This window comes from Amia ocellicauda, chromosome 17, assembly GCF_036373705.1.
Source record: "Amia ocellicauda isolate fAmiCal2 chromosome 17, fAmiCal2.hap1, whole genome shotgun sequence".
Taxonomy (NCBI): Eukaryota; Metazoa; Chordata; class Actinopteri; order Amiiformes; family Amiidae; genus Amia; species Amia ocellicauda.
Genome location: NC_089866.1, coordinates 3,907,572 through 3,935,349, shown reverse-complemented (window position 1 = coordinate 3,935,349; position 27,778 = coordinate 3,907,572). Strand labels below are relative to the sequence as shown.

General features: G+C 45.5%; 2 protein-coding genes across 4 annotated transcripts in view; both read left to right on the top strand.

The window, feature by feature from the left end:
• Nucleotides 1-1,224: 1,224 nt before the first annotated feature.
• cog7 (component of oligomeric golgi complex 7) lies at nucleotides 1,225-12,247 on the top strand. 2 transcript variants are annotated; one of them, XM_066689367.1, is made up of 18 exons: nucleotides 1,225-1,362; nucleotides 2,322-2,558; nucleotides 2,812-2,960; nucleotides 5,007-5,123; nucleotides 5,248-5,416; nucleotides 5,688-5,770; nucleotides 5,953-6,075; nucleotides 6,411-6,609; nucleotides 7,038-7,165; nucleotides 7,671-7,825; nucleotides 8,374-8,490; nucleotides 9,204-9,269; nucleotides 9,575-9,761; nucleotides 10,060-10,200; nucleotides 10,479-10,562; nucleotides 10,672-10,786; nucleotides 10,918-11,061; nucleotides 11,908-12,247. In XM_066689367.1, the coding sequence occupies exons 2-18, from the start codon at nucleotides 2,393-2,395 to the stop codon at nucleotides 12,072-12,074; spliced, it is 2,310 nt and encodes a 769-aa protein (XP_066545464.1). In that variant the 5' UTR covers nucleotides 1,225-1,362; nucleotides 2,322-2,392; the 3' UTR covers nucleotides 12,075-12,247. The 2 variants fall into 2 exon arrangements, with proteins under 2 accessions (XP_066545464.1, XP_066545463.1); XM_066689366.1 differs by lacking the exon at nucleotides 1,225-1,362 and adding an exon at nucleotides 1,369-1,538.
• A 6,485-nt stretch (nucleotides 12,248-18,732) lies between these two features.
• usp31 (ubiquitin specific peptidase 31) overlaps nucleotides 18,733-27,778 on the top strand; it is a 31,201-nt gene continuing 22,155 nt past the window's right edge. For both annotated transcript variants that reach the window (XM_066690268.1, XM_066690267.1), the window contains exon 1: nucleotides 18,733-20,278. In XM_066690268.1, coding sequence (XP_066546365.1) covers nucleotides 19,751-20,278 — 528 coding nt within the window. In that variant the 5' untranslated portion in view covers nucleotides 18,733-19,750. The remainder of the gene's footprint in view (nucleotides 20,279-27,778) is intronic.

The following is a 27,778-nucleotide window of genomic DNA, read 5'->3' as shown; positions in this document are numbered from 1 at the left end:
TTACATACTATAGTATTTACCAATGCATACTTCTAAACTAAATTCTACTACTACTACTACTACTACTACTACTACTGTAGATCACATGAAAGCATATGATATGATATACTTAGATTTCCAAAAAGCTTTTGATAAGGTTCCACACCAAAGACTGATCCTCAAATTGGAAGCTGTAGGCATTCAGGGTAATGTAAGTAGATGGATTATGAGCTGGTTGATGTACAGGAAACAGAGGGTGTTGATTAGAGGAGTCGCTTCTAACTGGAGTGAGGTTGTTAGTGGAGTTCCACAGGGATCAGTACTAGGGCCTGTGCTTTTTCTAATCTATATTAATGATCTGGACTCTGGGATAGTTAGAAAAACTTGTCAAATTTGCAGATGATACTAAAATAGGTGCCTCAGCAGATACAATCACGGCAGCACAGGCTATTCAGAGGGACTTAGATAATATTCAGTTGTGGGCCGACACCTGGCAGATGAAATTCAATGTGGACAAGTGCAAGGTATTACAAAATGTGAGGGTATATTGTCAAAAGTGTAGAATTGAGAACAAGGGCAGTGATGTTCAGACTGTACAATGCACTAGTTAGAGCTCATCTGGATACTGTGGACAGTTCTGGGCTCCACACTTCAAGACAGATATCGCTGCTCTAGAGGCAGTTCAGAGGAGAGCAACCAGACTTATTCCAGGTCTGAAGGGAATGTCCTACTGAGAGACTGAGGACCTGAACCTTTTCACCCTGGAACAGAGGAGACTACGTAGGGACTTGATCCAAGTCTTCAAAATCATGAAAGGCATCGACCACATCAAACCAGAGGAGCTTTTCCAGACCAGCAGGGACACACGCACCCGGGGACACAAATGCAAATTGGGCTTCAAGGCATTGAAGACAGAAAACAGGAGACACTTCTTCACACAGAGAGGCGTCACAATCTGAACAAACTCCCCAGCGATGTGGCTGAAGAGACAATTTGGGGAAATTCAAAAACAGACTGGATAGGATCCTTGATCACTTAGTTATTAATGGCTACATCCTCAGACTCAATTCCTGTTCACATTTTGTTGCTGGACGGACCACAATAAGTGTAACACACAGCCACGTAGCTACCGTCCGGTGTAACAGCTATATACACGATTCCTCTACACACGTATTTACCGACACAACAAGAAAATACACAACATAAAATAGCACATTGTACTATAAACGATTATGAAAACCAAACACACTGAAAATGACAGTTTATCCGTTTCTCTGGAAGGTGTATGACGTGTAGGAACCAATGACTCCGACACCTTGTTTCCCGTTGATTTCGGCTGTCAGAGATGCGGATGACACTTTTTAACGCAGAGCCAATAAACTGGTATATATTTACTTCACAATAACCGATAATTCTGGCGGAGGTGGTTGTTTTAATCGAGCTGTACTTGGTGGTGATGATCATTTCCTTCTCCTGGGTCATTTATTTCATTTTCGTCGCTAGGACTGCAAAGAACTACAAAAGCAATTGAAGAACTGTGTTTAGCTACATGTTTCCAGGTAGTAATATCAATAATAATAATAATAATAATAATAATAATAATAATAATATACACGTACACGGAAATGCATGTTGTACTGTATCTTCGTATTATACGGAAATGAACCTACGGAAGGGGGGATGTTTTCGGTGCTCCTTGCTGTTTTAATCGCCGATGTTTAAGTAATGAATCAATCAATTAATCAATTATCAGCCTCTCTATGTAAACTGTATTATTATTATTATTATTATTATTATTATTATTATTATTATTATTTAGCCAGTACGACGATTACAGTATATGTGATTAGGAAAAGCATATTGTTTTTCCTTTTAGGTTTAGTTATTGTCTGTTGGAACTGTAAAACACTTACAACTCCTAACTAAATGTATGACTTATGTATTGTACAGTGCTTTTCTGTTTTTGTTATAGCTGTAAGGTATTGGTTAGAATGTCTAGCAATGTTATCAATATATAAATAAATTAGCCCTGTTGTTGTTGTTGATGGCCAGTATAACAATCACAATAGATGTGATTAGGAAAAGCACTTGCAAGTTATCGGTTAGAGTGTCTACCAATATATCACAATCGGCCCATATTGGTCCGCTGCTGCAGCAAGGCCTCCTCAAGATGTTTCCACCTGCTTTGATCTACAGCTTCTCTTTTCCATGTCACGCCTGCAAAGTTTATGATCCCATCGTTCATGTGTTTGTTTTCTAGGTATCCTTTATGTCTAAGGATCCATTCTACATAGATATGTTTTTTTTTTTAGTATAATAATAAACCCCCTTGATGTTTGCAGATCATTCTAAGGAATGGACCCTATCGGACCATAGGCTGACAACGTTGTAGCATTCCACAGAAGGCGGGACGATGGACTTTTCGAAGTTTCTGGACGACGACTTCGATGTGAAGGACTGGGTGAATGGAGCTTTTAAAGTGGTCCAGAAGGACGCCCCGGGGAAAGCAGACGGGCACGCAGCCACCCTGGTCATGAAGCTTCAGCTCTTCATCCAGGAAGTCAACAACGCGATCGAAGGTGAGCCCACATCACCCACTCGGACCTCGCAGAGGATAGGATGAGAAACTGCGAAGCTCCCCGAACAGGAAATTGTGTGACCTCTTGGTTCAGTAATTTACTGCACCGCACCGGATTCATAAGCATCAGAACGAGTTGTAGGATGAGGTGCAGTAGCCCAATGGCAGCCAGCTTCAGTACAGGCACAGCTGGGGATGTGTGTTGGCTGTGGGGGGCCACGATGCAACCTTAATTTATTTATTGATTTGCGCAGAGAGCAGCATCCAGGCCTTGCAGAATATGCCTCGAGTCCTGAGGGATGTGGAGGCCCTGAAGCAGGAGGCCTCGTTCCTGAAGGAGCAGATGGTCTTGGTGAAGGAGGACATCAAGAAGTTCGAGCAGGACACAGTTCAGTCCATGCAGGTACTGCCGAAAAAGGAGAAGTTCTCTTCAGGCGTGTCAAAGCCTCTCCAAAACAGAAAAGTGTGTGTATGTGTTTTAGTGTTGCACCGTATACCAAAAATTCGATACAAAAAAAATGAAACAGTTTTTGAATTTTTGTTTCATTCGGTACTTCTGTGAAAAGTGTCTCGCATCTCATGACTGAAAGAATCAAGTCAGTCTCGTAATTTCTCTGAATTAGCCAGAGGCGCTTAACTTTTCTCCATGTATTAATATTGCAGACATTTAGTGTACAGCGTTTCTACAAGCATATAAGTGTAGATTAGAATATAATAAAAAACGGTGCTGATTTGTATATAAAGGATCACTGTACAAATAAAAAATAAATGTGTTGATTGCAATTAAATGACTAGAAAGATAGATTGAAAGAATAAGCTTTTTCAGACTCGCACAGCAATAACCAAATGGGTAGAATGACTGCTACCAAGAGAGAAAGATGCACAGATTCCTGGGCAGGGGCAGGGCGTAATTCAGCTCTCGCACACAGCAAGACAAAAGCATGAAGCAAAAAAACTCACACGCACACCAAACCGAGCTTCTGAAATTAGGTCTTCAGTCAGTCAGATTAATTGTCTAACAGTGTTATCTTTTATTAGCTTACATCATTATCACTGGAAATGTGCGTTTGCATTTAGATCTCCTTGCTTTTTCATTGTTTCGATCTGATATTGGGATGTGGCTGCACACACGCTTCTTTTTCGTGGTTCAGTTATTGTACACAAGGGTTAAATAAATGCAGTCTGAGTATTACAGAGAGAATGATTTTTTACAGCTGTTTTTTTGCAAGCGCTCAGATAATGTTTTGTGACGTCCTGTCTTACGGAAAACCCATCGCAGAAGAAATCTGAAAGTGCACATGAAAGCAGCTGTGGTCAGGCCATATATTGAAAGGGTTTGATCATTTGTGTTGGTGTTCTCAGTATCTTCAGCATGTGGATCAGGAAGCGTAGAGTACTGAAATAGTACTTGTTTAAAATTAGTCTGAATTATCTGACGCTATTGTCTTATTGTTGTTATTGTTTTTTTTTTTTTGCTGTTAAAAACTAAAACTAAAAAAAAAAAGTCTTCATCAGATTATTTTGGGAGATTTGTTTTACCCTGAAGACTTTTACTGAAATTATTGTCCTGCATGTTTTCCAAGAGCTTTTCACCGTCATATTGCTTATTGCTTAGAATATGTGGTTTTGTGGTTTTAGTTGCCAAAACCATCAGTATTGCTTTTCAAAGAATAGTATTTCCATACTAATTATATGAATGGTATCAAATTATTTCCTCGAAAAGTCTGAAATGGAGACATTATGATGTTTCCGTGAAATACTGCTGAGTGAAAATGTTATTCCAAAAGCTGTCCAGTGTCATTATTTGAAATCCGAATCTGAGATTAATATCTGCAGATTTAGGTGACGCCAAGCGCTGGCCCCTCCGATCGTCTTATTGAGCAATTAATTTAATATCAACACGCATCTGTGGTTTAGAATGGAAAATAAAAAATGTAAGTGTACTTGTCGATAAAGTATTTACATATTCATGTTCATGATCTAGCACGGACATATCGGGGGGGATAAAAGTCACTGCGTCACGTCGTGAAGTGATACCACAAAGGATGTGGGCAGATAGCGACAGTGGCCCATGAAGTCACAAGAACTAGAGACGCCGTTGTTGTTTTTTTTATTATTCTTCGGTCAGGTGAAAGGGCACAGCAGAGGGTTTTTCCATTGTACCACCTCTCCACTCTATTTTAAAATGTTGTAATAGTTTTTCCGGTGTTCACATCCTGCTTTGGAAAATGAAAATTAAAGCCACGTGGCCCAAACAGCGGTCGATACTCCTCATTATGTTAAATACTGTATTTTCTGTATCGCAGTGTAATCTCTAAAACCCCAGAGCACCTGCAGGCTCCTTAAATGATCCCTCCGAAGCCGGCAGGGATGGCCTGGTCTAGCGCAGAGTTAAATCCATAGCGGCCCCGTAGTGATTGAATGCTCTGTGCTCGTCTCTGCCGCCCAGGTTCTGGTGGAGATCGACCAGGTGAAGTCTCGGATGCAGCTGGCCGCCGAGGCGTTGCGGGAGGCGGACAAGTGGAGCACCCTGAGCGCTGATATCGAGGAGACCTTCAAGACTCAGGTGAGCAGCGGCTACGGGATGGCCTTCCGGGAGTCTCTCGGTCGGGAGCCGGTTACGTCAGCTCTGGGCCGGCGTAACCTCTCTGCCGTCGGCACGTGTGAAAGACCTCTCTCCCCCCTCCCAGGACCTGGGTGTCATCTCCTCGAAGTTAACCAGCATGCAGAGCAGCCTGGCCATGCTAGTGGACACGCCTGATTACTCGGAGAAGTGCGTCCACCTGGAGGCCCTGAAAAACAGGCTAGAGGCCCTGTCCAGCCCGCGCATCGTGGCCACCTTCAATTCTCAGTCCATAGGCGAGTTGTGATGCATCGTGACGTTCTGCGCTGCCGTTTCCTGACTGAACTACAGTACCACCTCCAACCATTTCCGTTTTCCGTTTTCAGTTTAAACATGCTTATGTCAAATTATACAATTAAACAGCCACAGTTAAATTAATCTAGAGGCATATTTCTCTTCAGGTCTGTTCCTTGCAAGTCTTGCATATCCCCATCTAAATTCTTGGTTTCACTGTCCCTGTGTCTGAAAGCGTGTGGGTCTTACCACGGTGTGTTGTTGTTTTCCTAGACCAAGCCAAGCTGTTTGTGAAGGTTTTCACCGAGATCGACCGCATGCCGCAGCTCCTGGCCTACTACTACAAGTGTCACAAGGTCAGCCCGCCGCGTTCGTTCTGCTTTTCAGGGGTTTCTGCTCTCCTGGTTCTCTTTTGATGTGTGTGGCGTCAGTGAGCCAACAACGGCGAAAGATACAGTACCCTGCTGATCGTGTGCAGTCGTGAGTCCAACCGTTCGTACAGGCCGTTCTTCTCACTTGGTGCCTGTGTTTTTCTCAGGGTCAGCTGGTGAGCGTGTGGCAGGACCTGTGTCAGAGCGAACTCTCCCTCAACAAGCAGCTGGCAGATTTCTACGACACGCTTCTGGCTACCTGGCATTCGCAGCTTCAGTGGAGCAGCCAGGTAGGGTCTCCACACTGCTGAGTCACGTATTACACTTGAGAAAGGATGTGGGGTAAAGAAGAGTATTCCCATTGCCTCAGAACGGAAGGAGAGGGGTCCAGACCAAACTGCTGCATCCATTAGTTAACGGAGAGTCAAACTGGGCTGTCAAGCATGAAGAGAGAGCACTGCAGGGACACTGTCTGACTCGGGGAATTCTATTCTTAGTCATCAGAAATATTGGGGGTTTCTGTGTCCTTTTCTGCTTGTTGGAATCTCTTGTCTACACCTGTTGGTTTATTTATAGATGTATTTGTCTGTTTATCCGATCCCTGCTTGCGATCGTGCTTGAGCAGGTCTTCAAGAAGCCCTACGAGGTGGTGACCGTCTTGCTGATCCAGACGCTGGGCGCCATGGTCCCCTCCATCCCGGTGTGCCTCGGCGCGGTGATGGAGCGAGAGGGGCAGGAGACCAGGCTGGAGACCCTGCTGGAGCTGTACGAGACGGCCGCCCACTTCGGGAAAGGACTGGAGGCTGCCATGCTCCCTCACATCGGTAAATACGAATTGTGCGGCAATCTTGAGCATTATAAGCAGTTTGCCGAGTGCGGCAAGGAGCCACACATGAGCGCACGGCTAGTCTAGCGCACTGCCAGTGGGCGGGGTAGTTACCATGCACCAGCCGTCTGTTGCTGGATGTGTCTGTGTCTGTCTGGGCCTTATCGCTCAGAACTGTGTGTCTGTTCTCTGGCACCGGCATCAAAGCTGTGTTTGTCAGTGAAGTGTCTGAAACGTGAAATAATGATTTAGTTACACAAGTACAGTCGTTGGTTTTGTGCATCGCTGCTGAAGGGTTTAAGTGACTACACTTCTATGTAATTGTTTACATCTGTGTTCTAAAATGTATTCTGCTGTAAAAGGTTTTTATTTCTGATGCTTTTTGACAAATGACCCTCTTGTTTGTGTTTGTTTGTCTCTCCACAGGCGAAATGAACCTGCTGAAAGTGAGTGAGCTGGTGACGGCCGTTTATGGGCCCTACAAACCGTTTCAGCTTCAATATGGGGAACTGGAAGAGTCCAGTCTCCTTATTCAGATCAGTGCCGTGCCACTGGTGAGTTCTCCCGCAGCGATGAATTCAAATCCACAACTCGGTTCATTGGAAGATTTCTGTGTGAGAGTTTGAGATAAAGGACGATGAGAATGATTTGTATTTAACCGCGTTAGCTCTCGGTGTACGTAGTCTTGGGTTTTGGGCATGGCTAGAGAAAGCTGCAGGTTGTTTTCGACACCTCGCCCTGATATTTCACCGCGTTCAGCAGGTCCACAGAGATAAACAAATCTTTGAAGTTTTCCCAGAATGCGTCGATACTTGTTTTTGGTGTCCACAGAGATAAACAAATCTTTGAAGTTTTCCCAGAATGCGTCGATACTTGTTTTTGGTCTCAGTCAGTGAGACGCTGTGCTAAATTTGGCGTCAGTTTCCTATAGAGTGTGTGTGTGCATGTGTGTGCGTGTGTATGTGTGTGTGTGTATGTCAGTGGTTCCTGTGGCTGGAGATTGATTTTTTTGTTTTGTTTTTGTTTTTGTTCCACTGCCTCCCTCTGTCTGCACTGCAGGAACGTGGGGAGGTGATAGACTGTGTGCAGGAACTGACGCACTCCGTCAACAAGCTGTTCAGCCTGGCCGGCATGGCCGTGGACCACTGTGTCAAGCTGACGGACGGCCTGGCGGTGTGCGGGCTGCTCAAGGCCCTGAAGGCGCTGTTCACTAAGTACGACTTGTGTGTTACCTGTCTGCCCGTGGCACTGAATCTGTGCAGGGTTCTCCCCAACCCCCTGTTAGTTTTGTAGCACCATCTGGCCAAACAATGTTGAGAGAGAGTTTGGATGTTATGGGGGATCTGCAGCGGAGAAAAATATTAAATAACGACCAGAACAAGCTTCATCTTCCCCTCTGGAAGAAGCCGAAGCCACCGACTATTGTTAAAGCTTGGCTTTTCCTTACGATGCCCTTAAACTGCTGCCTCAGCTGAATGGCCTAAAGCCCACTGGAGTGGAGAGGCCAACTCTGGCAGTGGACCTGGCTGCCGCCCTGCGCCCAGGCTTTTCACAGCACCGAGCGGAGGGCTGCCGGGAGTGGGCAGATTGGGTGGGAAATTCTTTATGCAAGGATTAATTCAAGAGGGGGTGGTATTTTTGGAAGTCCTTCTGTTACCCTCTCGATTGGGGACACCCGAGATCTGGGTTTAAAATCTTTGCTCTTTGATAAGCGCAGTATGAAGGAAACGGTGTGGTGACAGCTTTCCCCGTCTCCCTGAAGATATGTTTCAGATTTCTCCATGACGCTGCAGTCCATCAGGAGGAAGTGTAAACTGGAGGATTCACAGCAGGCCTCTCTGTTTCAGGAGGACTGGACGCCCTTCCAGAACTCAGTCAGGTACGCCCGACTAGGAAATTATTTCACCACCTCCGCTGATTTCGGCAGTTTTCCGTTCACCTCTCCTGGGAACGTGTGGGAAGCAATGCCCGATGTGGGTGACCCACCCAGCAGGAAAATATGATGAGCTGAGTGGGGTAGGATGAGAATATTTCCACCAGATACCCAGTGCTGAGAACTGTACAGCTTTTCTTTCATTCACAAAAAAAATTAAAGCTGGAAGACCTTTTTAATGTATGTTCAGTGCTTTTAAATACCAGGTGGTGATAGTCTTTGGGATATTTGCTAAGAAAATGTGGAATAGCTCAATAAGATATGGTGGTAGGAGCTTTTTTTTGTGATTAGTTGTTAAGAAAACTCAGATCTGCTTTGGCTTGATGGGTTGTATAGGAGGATTATTTGTCAGCTGGAAGTTCAATTAATTGAGAAGAAAATGGACCCCGTTGCCCCGAGACTCACTCCTGGCCCTTGAGAGCCCAATGGTCATCAAATTTCATTCTACCCTGATCTCTTAAAGATCAATTATGGTCTTAATTGCTTCAAAAGACCCATTACCCATGAAGCTGGCCGGGCTGTGGTCTCAGTGACCAGCTGTTAGGCTCGCTACTCTAACGGAGAAGTCCAGCGCTTCTTCCATGAGGGTCTCGACAAAGAACCGGAAACGGAGAATCCACCAGCCGTTTTCACAAACGTTTCTTTCTCTTCGATTTCAGAATTATTGCAACATGTGGCGAATTGCTGAGACAGTGTGGAGCCTATGAGCAGCAGTTAGCCAACAGGTAAGAATAAACACTGGAGACTTCTTAATATATAAAATAATGGACAGTGAGGTTTGTGTGTCATTAATGCACAGTTGTTGTTGTTGTGTTCGTGAATCTTCGTGAATTCTCCAAGAAAGTGTTGAAACAATTCTCCCAATGTGTTGAAACAGTGAGTCTTCTTTTCCCCAGCTTGTTTTGTTTTATTTATGGTTGTTTTTGTCCAGAAAACCTAAAGTGGTCCCATTGTGAAAATGTGCCAAGTGCCCTTAGGGCCAGTATATGTGCTGTGGATGTGAATTGACTTCCCCCCTGTTTCCTCCAAGGATCCTGTCCACTGCTGGGAAGTACCTGTCCGACTCCTACAGCCCCCGCAGCCTGACGGGAATCCAGGAGTCGGGCTCCTCGGACCGGAAGAGCAGTGCCAGGAACCCGTGGCAGGAGTACAACTACTTACTGAAGGGCAACCCGGTGGAGTACGCCAACCTGATGGAGATGCTCTACAACCTCAAAGTAAGCTGGGAAATATCTCTGTGATACAGCTGTAGGACCTTCTGCTTGAGGCCATTCTAACTTTTTAATTCAGATACTAAATCCTCATTCATCCTCTAGTCTGTTGCAATACTTCTCATTATACAGTACAGTCTAGAAATTAAAGTCCATTCTCTTAAGACACACAACCAAGTAGAAAACATTCAACCAAAGACCTGAAATGAGTTTCTCAGAAGTGATTCTAGATCCCACGTGTCCACTGAAAATGTGATCACGCTTCCAGATGTGGAGAACGCATTGCTTACACCTGTCTTTTCAGGAGAAAGGTACCGGAAACTCCAGCCTGCTGCTGGAGCCCCGCACGACACTGACCCGCCTCAACCAGCAGGCCCACCAGCTGGCCTTCGACGCCGTCTTCCTTCAGATCAAACACCAGCTCTTCCTGGTGCCCAAGATGGAGGTGAGACTTGTTGACCTGCTGGTTTCCCATTGCTGTGGCTCTGGCGTTCTCTCCAGCGAGTAAACGGCGTGAGGAACTTTGTGAAAGTAGAGGTTAAATGACCAAGTGTGTTGTGCTGATTTCCTTCTGTTTGCTCATAATGCTTGTGTTTGTAGAGTTTCAATTCTAACTCAAAGAGCTGCCTGTAAGTGAAGCAGCGTCTCACGTAAACAAGTTTTCCTCTCGTGCATCTTGTTCATTTTGTCTTTTTTGTATCTTCGATGTGTCCCTGTCCTCAGTGCTGGAGCTCCTCTGGCTCGGGTGAGACCCTCACTGAGGACCTGCCCACCTTTAGCCTGTCCCCTCTGGAGTACATCACCAACGTAAGATGGTCTGCAGATGTTCCTCACAGAGGGTGTGGTTCAGTCGAGCATTTCAATCCACTCCCCTCACCTGCGGCCCGGGAGACTGACCGCTGTGTTTCATCCGCAGATCGGCCAGTACATCATGTCGCTGCCTCTGCACCTGGAGCCCTTTGTGACCCAGGAGGACCCAGCGCTGGAGCTGGCACTGCACGCTGGCAAGCTCCCCTTCCCCCCCGAGCAAGGTAATGGCACCGACAGGGCCCCAGGGCTCACAGGGAAACCCAGCGTCGTCTGTCTCCAGGTACTGACCCAGAAGTCCAGACTCATTGACGGCACAGTGACCCGGTCCCCCCCCCCCGCTCTCTCTCTATAGGTGATGACTTGCCGGAGCTGGACAACACGGCGGACTACTGGCTGGGGTCCGTGGCCCGGGCCACGATGCAGACCTATTGTGACGCGGTCCTCCAGATACCGGAGCTGTCCCCTCACGCGGCCAAGCAGCTGGCCACCGACATGGGTACGGAGGGCAGTTTTAATTAGTTCGTTAGAGTTGGTTTCAGTTGTTAAATTGTAAATAAACTTGAGATGCAGTATAAAATAAGCAGAGTGCATCATGGGAAGTCTGCATGGCAGTGCTAATAAACACGTCACGTGATCACTGAAGATATATTCTGCTCTGAGATATTTCCGTTTGCTTGAGTTGTGCTGCAGTCAGCAGAACCGTTTTTGTTTTTTTGTTTTTATCATAATTGGTGCAAACATATGGGGACTAAATCATCGGGACACGTTGAGAGGACATATTGCCCAACTGTGTCTGTTCAGGCTGGCAGCTCTTCTGCCGCCCCACATGACCAAAGAGCAGTTCCAATTTGACCTGGCATTGTGGGAATCAGATTTCTTCCGTTTCCTTTTCTCTCTCCCCTCATCCTGCTTGACGAACCTCTGTAATTGCCCGCCATCGGTTCAGCGTTTCACTTCACGCGCTGCGTCGGCCTTGGCGCCTCTCGCGCCACGTCAAATAATCGACCGGGTGAATAAATAATGGAGTAGCACCTGCTGTATGAGGGGAGAAGAGGCTCGAGATGAAGCCTTTGCTTTTCTGTGCCTCTCCGCCCACATGCACATGAAAGCACTGCGCTTCTCTCACTTCAAAAGGACACCGCAGACGTGATCGAGGCCCGAGTCTGCACATGTGATCAGACGAGCTTTACAACCTGTCTGTGACAGACCAGTACAGTATATAACCAAAACCACTGGCACGGTGCTCCAGCTGCGGGCAGTGCATTGTGTGAGTGTGTGAGTGTGCAGGGGCTCTTTCATGTGTCTTCTTCCTGTGGTGAGTGTTGTTGTCTTCCTGTTGCAGACTACCTGAGCAACGTGATGGATGCCCTGGGGCTGCAGCCGTCGCGCGCCCTGCAGCAGATCGTAACCCTCCTGAAGGCCAAGGCCGACGACTTCAGACAGACGGCCAAACCCCTGCCCAGGAGACTGGCCTCCACCATCGCGGCCATGCGAGGGCTGGACTGTTGACCCGCGAGTTCCATTTCTGTGTTTTCTGTTTGTCCTTAATCAGCCATAACCTTGTAAATCACTGGAGTCGGGTCTCTTTTGTTCTGTACAGTTTTCATCGAGGTAACCTGCTGGATTAAAAAATATATAATAATTATCGAATATAAATAGAAATAAATCTAATTTTGAAGTAATACCGTCTCTTGGGTCATTGCGCTTGGTGTGTTTTTGTTGAGCTTGTTCTTGTGAAAGGTATTTAAGTTGTAACCTGAATAACTGGTTCTCCCACAGGAACGTTTTGCAAGGTGCACTTTTGTGTTTTTTTTTTTTACTTGTTATTAAAAGGATAAAATGCCAAAAAACTCTCCATGTTTGTTTGTATGTGACCAAAAATAACATGCAAGAATGCATTTAGCAAAAATGTGTATATCTATCTCTAATTAAAAAAAAAATCGTTTAATACATTCTGAAGCCAAATATATATAAAATAACATTCTGGCTTTTTCACTGTTCCTCAGGGCTTAAAGCGTTTAATTGACAAAAGAACAGATGATTTTTAATGTTTTATACTGTTTTGACCAATATGCATTGTGTGACATTTTACAATATTACAACCAGATCTGTATTGCACAACCACAATATCCTAGCCCCCCACCCTGTGGCGACTGCTGCCACCATATCTATTAAAGCACACGGCACGTCTCTGGCCTGAGCTTTGTATTCTCTTTATATGACTCCTGTCCTTTTTTTTTTTTTACTCTGTCTTTGTTAGAGAAACTTCAAGAGCCCAACTAGACTACCTCCTCTAATCCCCTCCTGGCCCCCCGGTTATCCATGTCAATAGGTAGCGTTTTATTTAATAGTCTGCCTGTGACTGCGCAGGTAAAAGGGAATTGAATTTGACTGCTGCCATCTGCGCTAGCGAATAGAAAGCTGACACCTCGCCTGCCGTTCCGGTCACCAAAGACGCTCTGTTCGACTTCCAGGATTTGATGACGGTGTTTTTTTTTCCGGAAGAGACCTCCGTTATATAAATGGACCGCCGATAGCGATGGCACAGTGCCACACAAGCACACAAGTCGGTGGAGGGAAAAAGTGCACTAGTCCCCGATTAGCATCATTTTTCAGAACATTTTGTTCTCGAGCTGCACTGTGGGCAGAGAGAGAGAGATTCAATTTGCAGGGCACTCAACGCCGGGGCTGCTGTCACTGCTGGCTCCCACACGAGCGCTGCTGCAGCCCTGGGCTTTATGTAATTGCACGGTGATGTAACAGTTCCTGGGTCTCCTTTCCTCCTTGGGCTGCGGTGATCTGACACCGTATGTCACCTCGGGGCACGTGTCCGGGCCGGAGTGTGAAGATCGTGTTGTTGAGAGGAGGATGGGTGCGGGCGGAGAGCGATAGGGGAGTGGGGGGGTGCATCTACAGCCTGCTGGGCCGGGCTCTCGGATTACACCGGCCTCTAAAGTAATAACAGTTTGTTTGACCTTGTCCTCCTGAGTCTTACATCGGATCGATCCTCTCTTTACTGAATCCAGGGCAGAACAGATGTTTGCTCACACTGATATGAACATATTCAAGTGTGGAGTAGGATATTATAGGTAATTCAAGCCATTTTCCTCCACCATGCCAAGCACATGGCCAGGTATCCTTGGTTTAACGGTGGTGAACTGTGTCCTTGTCCTTATAGGTATAGTTCAATTAGCAATCAATGCAAGACCTGGAATAAAAAATGAAGCATGACTTGAATTAACATATTAAGACCTGAAAATCAGAGACCCCTGTTGCCCTACAGGATGGCAGTGTCCCACCTGAGTCCTAGGCTGTAGGACAGTGCCCCCTGTCTGTCCCTGTCCCACAGCACTGGTTGGGAGCCACCAGGCCAGAGGAGACAGTGCCACCTACTGGGCACTGACTTTTGTTCAAGTCGATGCACCCTACTTACCATTTAGTGTGAAGCATAACATCTGAATGTGGCTGCAGCTGGAGGAAGAAACTGGAGTGTTATTATGAGTATATGAATGATTTAAAAACTTTTTCATACTCCTCTCTCTATATATATATTTACTTAACAGATACAATCAGTACAATTAATCAAGATAAGAAATGCAGTGCTGCAGGCTCTGAATGTATTGTCTGATGTTTGCCCGAGTGCTGGTGCTCTGATAAATCCTCCAGCCATGCCACCATCTCACATAATGGAAACCACTGTAAATAGATAAAAGGAGTTTTTAAAGGCCTGTTAAAATCAAATCCCAAACATTTTTATGACTTTAAATCTGAAGCAAGTTTTTACCCACCAATTAAAGTCTGAACATAACGATAACAACACACTGCAGCCATCTGCTTAGAAAAACACCCTCCTAGAGTCTGCAGAACTGCAACATCTGCGTTTTCTGAATGAAGAGACACCTTTAAAAGATTGTGCTGTGATTCTTCCTGAATTAAAATATGAATACCACGGGATGAAAACATCAGTACCTCGATACCCTAACCCTGTCGTACATGCGATTAACATCAGAACTCAGATTAAGTGTGTAATGCATTCATGTGTTCATCCTGTGGTGATCATATATGAAGTGATGTGCAATTACACCTTTTTATTTTAAAGTGTGGCCGGACTGCAATCCTATCCAAGTCCACCCTAGAGAAGTCCATTGCCTTAAGTCTTTACCTAAAGAGCCATGTAGATTACAAATATGTAAACACCAACAAAAGCATAAATACCAGATTGAAACTTGATTCCTGTTCCCCAAGGAGATGGATTCGATGCCACAAGTTTCATGGCATAATTTTAATATCAGAATTCCCAAATTAGTGTGACGGCACTGTTGGCTCGGCTGCAGATTTATTTACAAGATTATGTAATTCTCGTGCTCTGCTGTGACAAACCAGACATAAACACAAAGGACATGGAAAGTAAATGTTTTTATTTTTTCCTATTGATTTTAAAAGCGTTACCCTGCCGAAAACGAGGACCGAAGCTAAGGATGGCGTGGGATTCCAGGTAATTACACCCACCTTTAATCCGCTGTATATTGCACATCAAGGAGGTAGTGCCTGCAGGTCTAAGGAGATTGAAGTGGAGCCCAGGAGCGAAAATCAATTGGTTTAAGCAGCTCGGTGGGAGCCGGATTACCGTGTCTGAAGACCTGTGATGTGGGAATCTGCGTGGCAAGCATATGTATCTGTGCTGCACATGGAGGTGATGACAACGGGGTGTCTGTCTGGCTTATTGTGAAATGCAACTTGCGTGTTCAAAACGCTTCACTTCTTCACCATTCGTTTTTGTGTGTATTCAATTGTTAAAATATTTTAACAGAGAGAAAACATTTCTGCAGGTATTCTGGGGTGGATTGTGGTATTCTGAAATCTCAATCAGACAGGATATGAGGCATCTAAGAAGACAGTAGTGTGAACGAACAACTTCACCTGTTGTGTCATCTGAATTCATGCCAGAGTCAATAATCATTAACAAACTACTGGAAGATTTTGTTTGAACAGGTACAGTAACTGGCTCCTGGAAAAACCAACCCAATCCCACCCCCTTTCCAATTAGTACTTCTATTGAACTTCACGGGGCTGTTGATTTCAACCAGGACTAAGTGGGTGGAAAAACTGGTGAGACTTGATTTGACGTTCGCCAATGTGCCACCTCCTCATATCTTTGATTTAATCACTCCAGTGTCATAACGAGCCCAGCCCAGTGCCCCTGGTAATTACAGACCCACCCTGTAAAGCTTTTCTTTCTTCCATTCTCTGGCTTTTCTGTTTGGGAGCAAAACGAATTCTCCACATGTAAGAGAAGCTGGGAGTTTTCTTTCTGAATGCAATAAACTACTTAAAGTTTACCTTTAGTTTAAATATTTTATTTTCTGTGCATTTTTTTCCCGCAGTGGTGTTGCACAACTGCAATAGCAGCCTGCCTCAGCTTGCATCAATACAAACAGAAATTGCAAAAATAAAAAGAATGAAAGAAAACAAGAAACGAGAAAGCCAATAAGATTTGTTTTTCAGTCGTGTCCTCATTTTTAGGACAGTTTATCCATTTTAATTTCTATATCAATCCAGGGCTCCTTTTGGCTGGGTAACGGACAGCTGGCGCAGCTGCACAGAGGGCATGAGCTTAAAACCACCGTCAACACTTGGAATTCAGAAACTGCGACGTCTGTGTTGCTTTTAGAGCAGAGCAAAGTGTGCTGTGGCAAATTAAAACCAACTGCTAAGACACGGTGTGACCTCTGCATTCCAGAAAGGCACATGACTGCGACCTTTCACCTCTTGCTCTGCCTTGACTGCCCTAAGTGGTAGAAAGGTGGAACAGTGCAGAGCAAGGAGTCGCATTACTACAACAATGTTTTTCTTGTGTGTGTGTTTTTTCGACTGCAAATGGAAATGAATGTCAGTCAGTTTGACAATGTATAAAACAGAGGGAGTTCAAGAACAGGGCAGCCACGTGTTCAAGGAGACACAGTTAGAGATAATCAAGGCAGGCTTCCCAAACATCGGTGTCTATGTTTTTAGGGTAAGATGCATCCAATTAATCGGATCCATGACACTAGTGCTTCCGAGCATCGTTCCAGGATCCTCAGTGATTGGTAAGAATCACTTGTCCGAGTCTGAAGAATTGTCATCAGCTTTAAAAAAAACAATGTACACCATAATACACGGTGCACAGACACTTCTCAACAGTTCAGGAGATCGCTTTCCGTCGTTTTCCCAGACTGAAGCAGAGTACAAGTATGACTAATGACCTCGGTGCTCAAGGCACGGTTGTCCTTTCCTCGTTTCACTGTATAAACAGGCAGGCCCACGGGCTTCAAGGACTTCCTGGTGATTCACTTCTCCGCTCTTTGTTTCTGCTTGAACTGAACCTGCCAATCGCTGTGAACAGTTACTGGACAACCTGGCATAGCAAGAAATATATGAAATAGGTTACGACTACTAGTAATAGTAGTCCAATAAAACAGTTTCACGGACACTTTGTGTATTAATATACATGTATACACCCAGACTTCCCTCATAGAGCCAGTCACACAATAATACATTGGGGGAAAATAGTTACAGGTAGGCTTCACCCAAGAGCATGTCCCGTCTTGTCAATGTTTGTCACTGTCACTCAGAACTAAAAATGTGCTCAGCTGCTGTATGCACTGTCATGACCTTCCTATCTGTGACTAAAAAGCTAAACAAACAACAAAAAAAGCTAAAATACAGCTTTAGAGAATTGCTGTATAGGAAATAATACAAGAACAACTAGGTTTTAATATGAATGGAGTCTTTGCATGTGACAGGACTTTTCACACAATACATTGGATATGATTGGTTTTGCACGGCCGTATGCAGGTTACAATCACTGATCGTCTGTAGGTTAGCTGAAGTAGTAGTGGTAGAAATGAGCTTAGCAGTTGTATGGATAAGTGATAGTCCGTGGCAGTGAGTAGGCTGGCAGCAGCAGAAGAATAAAAGCAGGCATGTTAGTGTCTGATTATGTAAGGAGATGTGAGAAGCAGTGACAATGCAGCAGAAGGTATCCACCAGTACTACACTGCACTGGTATATTACAGTATGTATTATACAACACTACACCAGTAGTATATTACAGTTTGCATTATACTACACTGCACTAGTACAGTAGATCATTGCACTACATTAGAACATCACACTACAATGCTACACTGCACTATACTATAGTATTTACTCTACACTGTACTATGTAACACTAAAGTCATAAAAACAAAGTGATAAGAGTAGACTAATGAACTTGGTTGTACAAAGAGGACAAATGTATGTTTTACTCACTAGCGTTGGCATGTTACTGTATGTTTATAAAAGGGCAAAGGGAAGGGGATTTGTATCATTCACTAAAAATGATTGTTAAGTGATCACTGCTGGTATAAATCATCTGATACTGATAGAACATATTCAGTTATATCTCCCTGTTGTGTTTAATTCTTTCTACTATATACAATATAGTACGTTTATTGTCCAAATAGGACAAATAGGATATGTTTCTTTCAAAATTATTTATTCTAGTTACAGCAGAAGCAACCACTTCTTCATATCTAATAGCCAGATTTTCTATTGTCTATTTAGGAAGTACACGATACATACAGCACTTGACAAATGACGTGTCAGTGTCTGAAATGTGTTAACCTCAAAAAGCCTTGACCAATTTAAGAAAAACAATGTGCATTCACCACAAATCACAGTAATTCATTCGTATCGAGCCTGGCCGCTCCTGCTGCAGACGGGTTCAGCTATAGGTGACGAGACAGCTCACACTATGACGTCGTGAGAAGGTTGTGTGTCAGCTGGGGAGTCCTGTGTCAGTGGGACAGGAGAGGACATCTGGACAACAACAACAACAACAACAGCAAAAGATCAAATCAAAAAGTAAACCCTTCTATTTTTAGATACCAACTGCATTTCGCGAAAGAGCGCCCCCTCCCCCCCCCCACGCCTCCTGCTCTGCGACCACTCTCAGACATTGCTCTCTTTCGTGTTGCGCAGATGCCCGCGGTTCTGCGCAGCTCTGCCCGGCTCCACCAATGGGATCGCTGGCATGGTGCAGATCTGCGCATGCCCGAACGACCCGCCGCTACCTGCGCTCCGCACGGCCACCCTGACTGAGGGGCTGTGACGTCAGCCTCCACCACCGCCCTGCAGTGTGCGTGATTTGAGCCGCCGGAGACGCAGCCGCGGCCTGGCTCGCCGTGCGGAGAAGCGGGCAGGACGTAGGCGCGCTGCGAGACCCAGAAAGCCCCGGCCGGGACGCCACACACGCCGCGGGGGAGACGCGTTCCTTCCTCGGGAATGCTGCGACCGCTCTTCCGGAGGACGGGCCACTTCTGCGTCTCTGGTGGGCTTTCAGGGGGCTTTCCTGCCGGCGGGGGCTAGAGCTCCACACGGCGGCGGCGGCAGCGATCCGGAGGAACCACTCTGCTCGGGCAACACGGCGGCGGCGTCCTGATTTATTGCGGGGGAAATGCTTGCCTTGCAATCTTAACTCCCCGGGAAAGAGGGGTGGAGCGGCGGATGGTTTAATAATACATGAGCGGCGTGGAAATAAAGAAGCTGTGCCATGGGCGCCGTGTGAAATGAGTGTTTTTGCAATGCACATATTTTGTTTTTAGCACTATTCCCTGGCATGGGCTGGTAGCAGTTTTGCGTCTGTTTGTTGGACCCAGTTCAGCTCCCCTGGATATCATTATTATTATGACCAGCAGAGTGACCGTTTGGTGAAAATGGGGGATGCTAGCATGGGCTAATTCCCCAGATTAGCACCGCGGTCCTCCGGCGAGTGGCAGCGTGTTGAGCGCTGGTGGGTCCACGCAGGACCGGCACTGACTGCCCACCCGAGGATGCAGAGCGCATGTGGCCAGTGCAAGGCAGCGGCACATCGGAGGGGCTGATGCACACCGTCTTTCCCGGATCATTCATGCTTGGCAAGCGAAACTAAAAGGGAAACCTCGTCTTTGAGCAGGTTCCTTCTGGGCGTTTGAAACATGGCCATCAAACTCAAAGCTGGACTGGTGCTGGTCTTCGAGAAGATCAGTTAGGACCATCTCGGCCAAGGCAGCTCTGCTCTGACAGGATGGCACAGTGAAGTTTCCCAAGCGTGCTTATCGCCGTGCCAAACCTTTTTGATTCATTTTTAAAGCTCTCCCGGGCATGCACCTCCTCCGAAAGCCCTCATGATGTCCAAAGCGGCGACGAAAGAGAAGAAGTCCTTCAGCAAGAAGCTCTTCCGAAGGGGCTCCTCCGTGCGGTCCGTGGGGAGTTTCATGAGCCGGGTGCTGAAGACCCTGTCCACCCTATCCCACTTTAGCACGGAGGAGCACCCGGTGGAGGACGAGAAGGACGACGGCGGCTTCACGTCCTTCAAGACGGGGGGCAAAGGCTCGGTGCAGTCGGACGAGAGCGACAGCGGGGGCTTCCTCTCGGGGGACAAGATCCCCGGGCTGGCGGGGCTGAAGAACCACGGCAACACCTGCTTCATGAACGCCGTGCTGCAGTGCCTCAGCAACACGGAGCTGTTCGCCGAGTACCTGGCCCTGGAGCAGTACCGGGGGGCGGACGGGGAGGAGCCCCCCAAAGCCAACGGGGTCCTGTTGCAGAGACGGGGCCCGCAGGACAGGGGGGAGGTCACGGAGCAGCTGTCCGGGCTGGTCCGGGCGCTGTGGACCTTCGAGTACACCCCGCAGCACAGCCGGGACTTCAAGGTAAGGCACTGCAGAGCCGGCCGCGGTGCTGTGCATCTGTCACACTGCCTTTGTGTTTGCTTGGGCAGCGGATTGAGATGGAGATGCAATTGCGGCAATTACAGACCTCAGCTCAGACACCCATCCTGTCCACCCACTGACAGCGCACTGTGTGATGTGTCCTAGTGTTGTGCATGTGGTGCATATAGCATTGTCAGATTACTGGAAGCCCTTTTTATACTTGTTCTCAGTGTTATTGCAGTATTCCCACATTGACACCAAAGCAGTACCACCGCTGCTCATCGGGGGATGGAGAACTGCCTGCTTTCAGTGTTTCCGGTGCTTTCTAAAGACAATACACTGCAGATTGTGCATGGCAAGCAGAGTGTACTAGTGGCCTGCACCCCGAGTCAGGGTGTCCAGCTCAGAAAAGCATGAATGGGACACCTAGGCTACAGTCACTGGTGTCAACAGTCACCTCCTACACCTCCCTGTGAGGATTGGAGAAGAGGAGTGACGTTCACGGCAGTCTTTCATCACATGGGCTCTCACTGTGATTAACTTTGCAAATGGCTTACAGTAGGAGCACATTAAGACCAGGGTTAATTACACTGCAGTGCAATGCCATGCATATTCACATTGACTTTTCTGACTCAAATTCTGTGTGATAACCTCCAGTTACCTCCTCATCAAACGTAATCGCTTGTAATTGTGTGCTGTATGATACCAGAATATTTGCAACACATTCTTAATGGAATTGGTTTATTTACTCTTTACTATCAGTTGTTGATTTTTACACCCATTTAAGTCTAAGAGCCATTGTAGTTCCAACCAATGATTAACAGAAACCTAACCAACCTGACATTTTAATTACTGTGTACTAATCGCACGCAGCGAGTGATGGATAGGGTTACCATTTAGACAACTTGTATGGGCAGTTAAGTTTCTACAGCCATTGAGGCCTGACATTTACCTCCTGTTCAGGCTAGTGGAAGAGATCAAATGACGAAAACCGATTTGAGGTAATAACAGATCCAAAAATGTGTTTTTGAAGACAACCGCTAACATTTCTTGAGACTGGCCCTCAGTCAATCTTCACAGTGTTTACTCTGACTTCCTTTTCTTGGGCTAGCCTAGAGTGGCAAAGCTTTGAGCTGTCCCTTTCACGGTCTGCTAGCCTTTGCACTTCCACTCCCCGTGACCGACAGTGACCCTTGACCTCCCTGGCTGTTTAAATATGGTCAGGGTGCACCATTGTACACAGTTAGTGATGGATAGGGTTGCAGAAGGACCAGTTGTCCAAAGCCAGAGCCGGTTGTTTCCAAACAGTCACCGTCTCCCCAGGTCCAGCAGAGACAAATGCTACATAATTATAATTGCAGGCAGATCGTATTTAGAAAATGTGTGTGGTCTGTGTCTGTGGAGGAACATGTGTGTGAAGAATGTGTCATGAGTTTTCTGTGCATTGCCACCCCCAGAAGAGTTTTTTCGGAAGGCGGAAAGACAGTTCTCTGATAGAACTGTTTATGGGTGATGCTAAAGTCTGTCGTCTTTGTTGGGACATGACAGAATAGAGACAAAATTACAAGATTGTTATTATTACACCAACGGACAAGGCTACAGGTTTTGGTAATAATCAAAATGGCACATATAGACAATAGAAATGTGTATACAGCTCTGGAAAAAAATAAGAGACCACTCCAAGTTCAGAAATCAGTGTTAATTTTTTCCAGAGCTGTATATAAGGTTTGTGTGAGGATTCTGTGGTAATATCTCATTAGTCTTGCGCTTTCCCCACAATGCTGTCTGTTCGCTCGTGCTATTTCTGTCCTCGTCCAGCTGCAAGATAAAGTACAAAACCATACGTCTCTGCCACCTGTCACTGCACACGTTTCCGGAGTCCTTACTGCTGTGGTCATTCATTTACATGCCGTCGGCCTGGAAGTAATAATTCAGAAGAAAGACCAGGAAGTGAGTAATGCCGGGACAATGTAACATCATTCCAAGCTTTTCTCATGTCACTGTATTGTTCAGGACAGAGAGACCAAGACAAAACACAAAAACAGAACAATTGTCCTTTCTTTGCCCTCGCGTAAAAAAAACACAATTGACCTTTTTTGGCATTTTGTATTGTGATGTATGTATGTATGAGCATCCTGTATCTTGAAGGACATGCTTTATTGTAGTTTTTGAGCTGCAGATTGCCCGAGTCCTTGACAACATCAAATAGAAATGAAGATCAATAGCCCACGTGTGTGGCTGTCTTGCATTCGTCTGTCCCGTCCTTTAAGATTAAGTTTCAGCCTGAGAATTGTGACTGTATAAAATCAGTGCTAATGTCTTCTCATCCTCTTGTAGTGGGAAAATACCCCCACACAGGGTGTGTGCTCTCAAACCTTGGGATACAGGCCCAGCTAGGGAAGGAGCTGGGAATGTTAATTAGTTATTCTTAATGAAAAGATCAGAGGAAAGCGTAGGGTTTAATTATTAACAAAATATCCTTGAGGCACTTTCATTCTCTTTCTCTAATTAGCTACATTGTTTTACATTAAAGGCGCTCCTTCATCAAGATACAATTCATACCAATAAATCAAAATAATGCACTGACTTTGGAAAGACCACTCATAGGTATGTTTTTTTGGTTTGTTTCTCCTTCTACTTTTTCATCACAGACAAGCCTCTCAGATTTGTCTCGAGTGTTTTATTATGCTCAGTCTCGGCAGTGTGAGATAGACCCAGTGCGTTATCTTTAGCAGACTGGAGATGATGCTCGATGCTGAGTGTGTTTAGTGCCCTGGGGTGAGTTTAAAGAACCAGCGCTGTGATGCTCTCTACACTGTGGAGGTCTGGCAAGGCTTCCGCTATCACACATACTGTTTTGTTGAGAATTTTCAAATCGGTAACATCAAACGATTGGTTCTTTATTGTGCCTCACTGTCAGCTGGGGGTACTTTATATTTATTAGGGGTTTTCTGGTCCAAGTAGCATCACTAAACCTTTTCAGACAGAAATCAACTTTTGGAATGGCCGCTGGGTTGGACTGTCCCGTCGGATTGGAGAATCTTAACATATTGCTTGAACGTTGAGGTTGAATGCTGAGATGTGGATAACTGATGTTCCAGCCAGCATATACAGTCTTCTCCTCGTTAAAGAGTGATAGACTTACAATTGTGTCAGTTTGACCAGAAACAAAGAAGTGATTTTACAGACTTGAGCAGGAACAGTAAACTATAACCGTAGTGTTTAAATATCTGCAATGTTCAATTTTATAACCCGTTTTGGCTTCCCAAGCGAGAACACCCATCGGGATCATGAGCTGGGCTTTATGGCGTGAGTGATTTACTTTTGACATAAGTGGCTTTTGGCTGAACTGCCTCGAGAGGGCGAAACAAGCGGGCCGTATTTGTCTTTCTCAAATTGAGTTATACAAAAATAGTTGTCTTTGTTCTGCAGCTTGACTGTGGAGGGTTTTAACTTGAAACCTGAGTCAGACTCTCACAACAAGGGCAGCATAAAGAGTTTGCGCAAGGCTGCCAACTAGGGGCCAAATTGTATTGAATCTAATTACCCTCAAAGGAAATGGCTCCAATGTCAGCATTCCTGGACTCGCATGCACTGCGATTCCACGTGTGTCAGGTTACATGTATATTTACATACGGTCTCTGGGATCTTCCAGTCAAGGCAGGAGAGTTGATTCACAGTACAGGTAGCGTGTGAGGCTCCGAAGTCAGTTTTATGCGGTGTGTTACCAAATCATCTGTGGCATTTGCAGCCATTTGTCTCCTGTACCGTGCAGCAGGAAAAGCAGCGGTCTGAATAAAATGCTTGGAGCGCTGCAGGTGCACTGCTCTCCCCCTCTCTCTCTCGCTCGCTCACTCTGAGTCAGCCGGTTTGTGCTCTGGACTAAGGCTTTTTTTTTTTTCTTCTTAATGCAGTGAAGCTTAATGGCCCTGAGGAAAGCAATAAGGTACTGGAATGCCAGGCACTTTAACAGGATCTGCTCTGTGGGGAGGGGAATTTGTGGTATTCACAGCTAATACCCTAACAAGAGTGCAAGACATCAGGAAGAGGGGATGATGGGATCATGAAGCACATATTCTGCACAGAATCAAAATGGCGGATTGCAGGCACCCAACTGCAGACCGAATGGGATATTTTCAACACTGTTGGCTAAAGTTTTTAAATGTAAGCATTTAGCAAACCCCATAAAATACATGAAGAGGAAGTTGTACCTGAAGAGGTGTTATGGATTTGTGCCGTCTCCGAGAACTACATATGCGAGTGTATTGAAATCATGGATCGCCTAGTCTCTGTAATCGGCCGCTTTTTCCTGACATGGTACCAAACACACACAGTGTCATGTGTGAACAGATCTCATTTGACAGCATGACTACTTCTTCCTTTAAAAAATCTATCAAGCCTGCAGCAGTCTCGTCATAATTGCTTTGGAACAAAAGAGGTGTAATTGCATTTTGCGAGGGAACCCGGTTTTGTTTTAATTCCTTTATCATGCAGAAATTAATCTTCTTAACTAGACAAACTTAAATGTTATTTTTGGGGAGGTTCTGTGTGGTGTAGGTGTCTGGTGCATTTCTGTGCATGTGTCTGGAGTTGTTTGGCAGATCGCAGTTTGGATTTGATTGTCATCTTCCTTGATTTAGATCCAGAGATTGGGTCAGTGAGAATCATAAGAACACAAAGTGTCCAGTCGAGAGGAGGCCATTCGCCCCATCGTGCTCGTTTGGTGTCCATTAATAACTAAGTGATCCAAGGATCCTATCCAGTCTGTTTTTGAATTTTCCCAAATGGTCTCTTCAGCCACATCGCTGGGGAGTTTGTTCAGATTGTGACTCTCTGTGTGAAGAAGTGTCTCCTGTTTTATGTCTTGAATGCCTTGAAGCCCAATTTCCATTTGTGTCCCCGGGTGCGTGTGTCCCTGCTGATCTGGAAAAGCTCCTCTGGTTTGATGTGGTCGATGCCTTTCGTGATTTTGAAGACTTGGATCAAGTCCCCACGTAGTCTCCTCTGTTCCAGGGTGAAAAGGTTCAGGTCCTCAGTCTCTCAGTAGGACATTCCCTTCAGACCTGGAATAAGTCTGATTGCTCTCCTCTGAACTGCCTCTAGAGCAGCGATATCTTTCTTGAAGTGTGGAGCCAGTACACATTACACGGTCTCTGACACCGAGTCCTAGCAAATGGACAGTAATGAGAGGACAGTCAACTGGGTATGATAGGCACAAGTTTTGTTTCACTCTTTACCTCCATCAGCACAACACTTCTCTGCATGATCACAGGACGCGAAAGCAGTTTTGCTTAACCAAAAACAAACCAATAATAACCTATATTGGATGTGATTTTAACTTTGCATGTCTGCCGAGTCACATTTCCTTCGTATATGATGTACCTGCAGCAGAGAGCAGGAGCCTGGATCTAGTATGTGCTGAAATGCGTGAGACTGCCCTGCACCGGGCATCTGGTTTGCTTTCTGTGAAGAAATCCTCAGCCACCAGCTCCAGCCGCTGCCTCCTTAAGCTGCCTGCAGTGCCGCTTCTTTTTTCATCCTTTACGAGGTGAAACAACTGCTTTTCAATCGAACATTTCCAAGCCCCTGGCTGTGCCAAAGGTCTTCATGGCCTCCTCGAGAAACAGATACAGTAGTAGCCATTATCCAGGGAAACGTATACTTTTTTTTTTTTTTTTTTTATTTTTTTTTTTTAAAAGGGCCTCTTGTTTAACTGCCAGTGTGTCGACCTTAGGGCAGCCCGTTTTATATAAACGTAAGAGCTGTATTTTGTATTTCTTTATTTTATTATTGCTTTGGAAAGATGCCCTGCCAATATAAACCTGCTACTGCAGCCTTCGTCTTGCCACTGTTACTATTTCTGTCCTTCCCATGGCCGTGGTTGCCAGTCAGAGTTAGATCTGTCTTATTTAATATAGATTATCCACTCAGAGCGAGTGGGGCCGTGTCTCGCGTCCTGCCCAACTGCCGTACTGGGCACAGAAATGGAGGGGATGGACAAATCTGCTCGGGGTTTATCCAGAGGTTTAGCTCTTATTGGTGACCTTCAAATCTTGGCGTTCTTTTCCGGTTTATCTTCATGAGGCTTTTGATGTTGCCAGTAGGGTTTAGATACCTTTTTTTTTTTTATCTGATTCTGGAACCAGAGATCATCTGTCCATTGGAATTATTTAAATGTATGTATTTATTTATTGGGAAAGTTTAGTTCGTTGGATAGTCGGTGAATTCAAGTGACGAAAGCCTTGGATGGATGAACATTCTCCTCCTGTTTTGATTGTTATTACAGGACACAGTGCCGGGTTGAGAAAGACAAACAGTATCTTGGACTAAACTTGGTTCTCTATGATCAAAAGGCCTCCAGGACCTACTGTCTGGAGCGCTGCGAGGGGCGTCTGTAATTGCAATGTGCTCTACTGCAGGATTTCTAAAAGGAGATCAGAACGAAAATCAAGGAGTGCATTTTAACAGAAGGCAGAGATGCATGTCATGTTCATCCTTGCGGGCCCCCAACATGAAGATCTCTCATTATACACTCTCCTTTATCGGAGGAACTCCACAAATGGCTTGTCTTGGTGCAGAGTGGTGTCAAGTACTAGTATTAATAATAAATAACAGTATTTATGATATTAGTAATAGTCTGAGGCACTCATCTTAATAATGTGAACAGACTGAAGATGCTGTTACTGTACATTAAGTGTGAATGCAGAATCCCCCAGAAAGAAAAAGAAAATAAATGCTGTTTTTATTGCAGCTCCTTGAAATTGTCTGGACCTGTGCCTGTGAAATGCTCTTGTAACATTTGACACCTGCTGCCTTGATTGCCTGTTATCCTCTGTGGCTGAAGTGGCAGGAGGAGTGCCACTGTTTGACAACAAGGCTATTGTAGAGGAAAAAACGTAACCCCTATGTCAGAATCTATGCAGGGTTTGTGAAGTATAAAGTCACGTTTTGAGTGTTTTCACTAAGATCGTCCATCGTCATTTGAGGGATCTGGTGTCAGCTCTCTCCATAATTCCTCCTGGCTGACGCACGCTTCTGAGTGACGGCTCAGTGACACGGCTCTCGGGTGTCATTCCCAGGACTATGCCGAGGCCTGGCAGGACTCTGTCTGTTGTGTCACAGAAGATTGTGTCTGATTGTGATGAGCAAGCTCCCTTTTAGTTTGCTTGGTATGAACATTAACCTGAACAAAGGTGGTGAATCATTAACTTTTCTTTTTTCCCAAAAAGCCCTCCCTTAGCTCCAAGTTTTCTCTCTCACTTTATAGCTTAGCTTACGGTCTCTCCTGACCCTACTCCAGAGAATTCCCATGCCAGCATTTCTCTCTAAGACACCAGGGCCCTCGGATGATTCCCTATCTGTACCACGCTATGTTGTAGCGCGTCTAACAGCTTCTGAAGCCAAAGCACCGACACTTCACCCTGTTTCGATGTCACGACTTGCTGTGTGCTTGTGTAAATCTAGACCTCAGATGGAAAAGAAACATCAGATTGTCTGTGC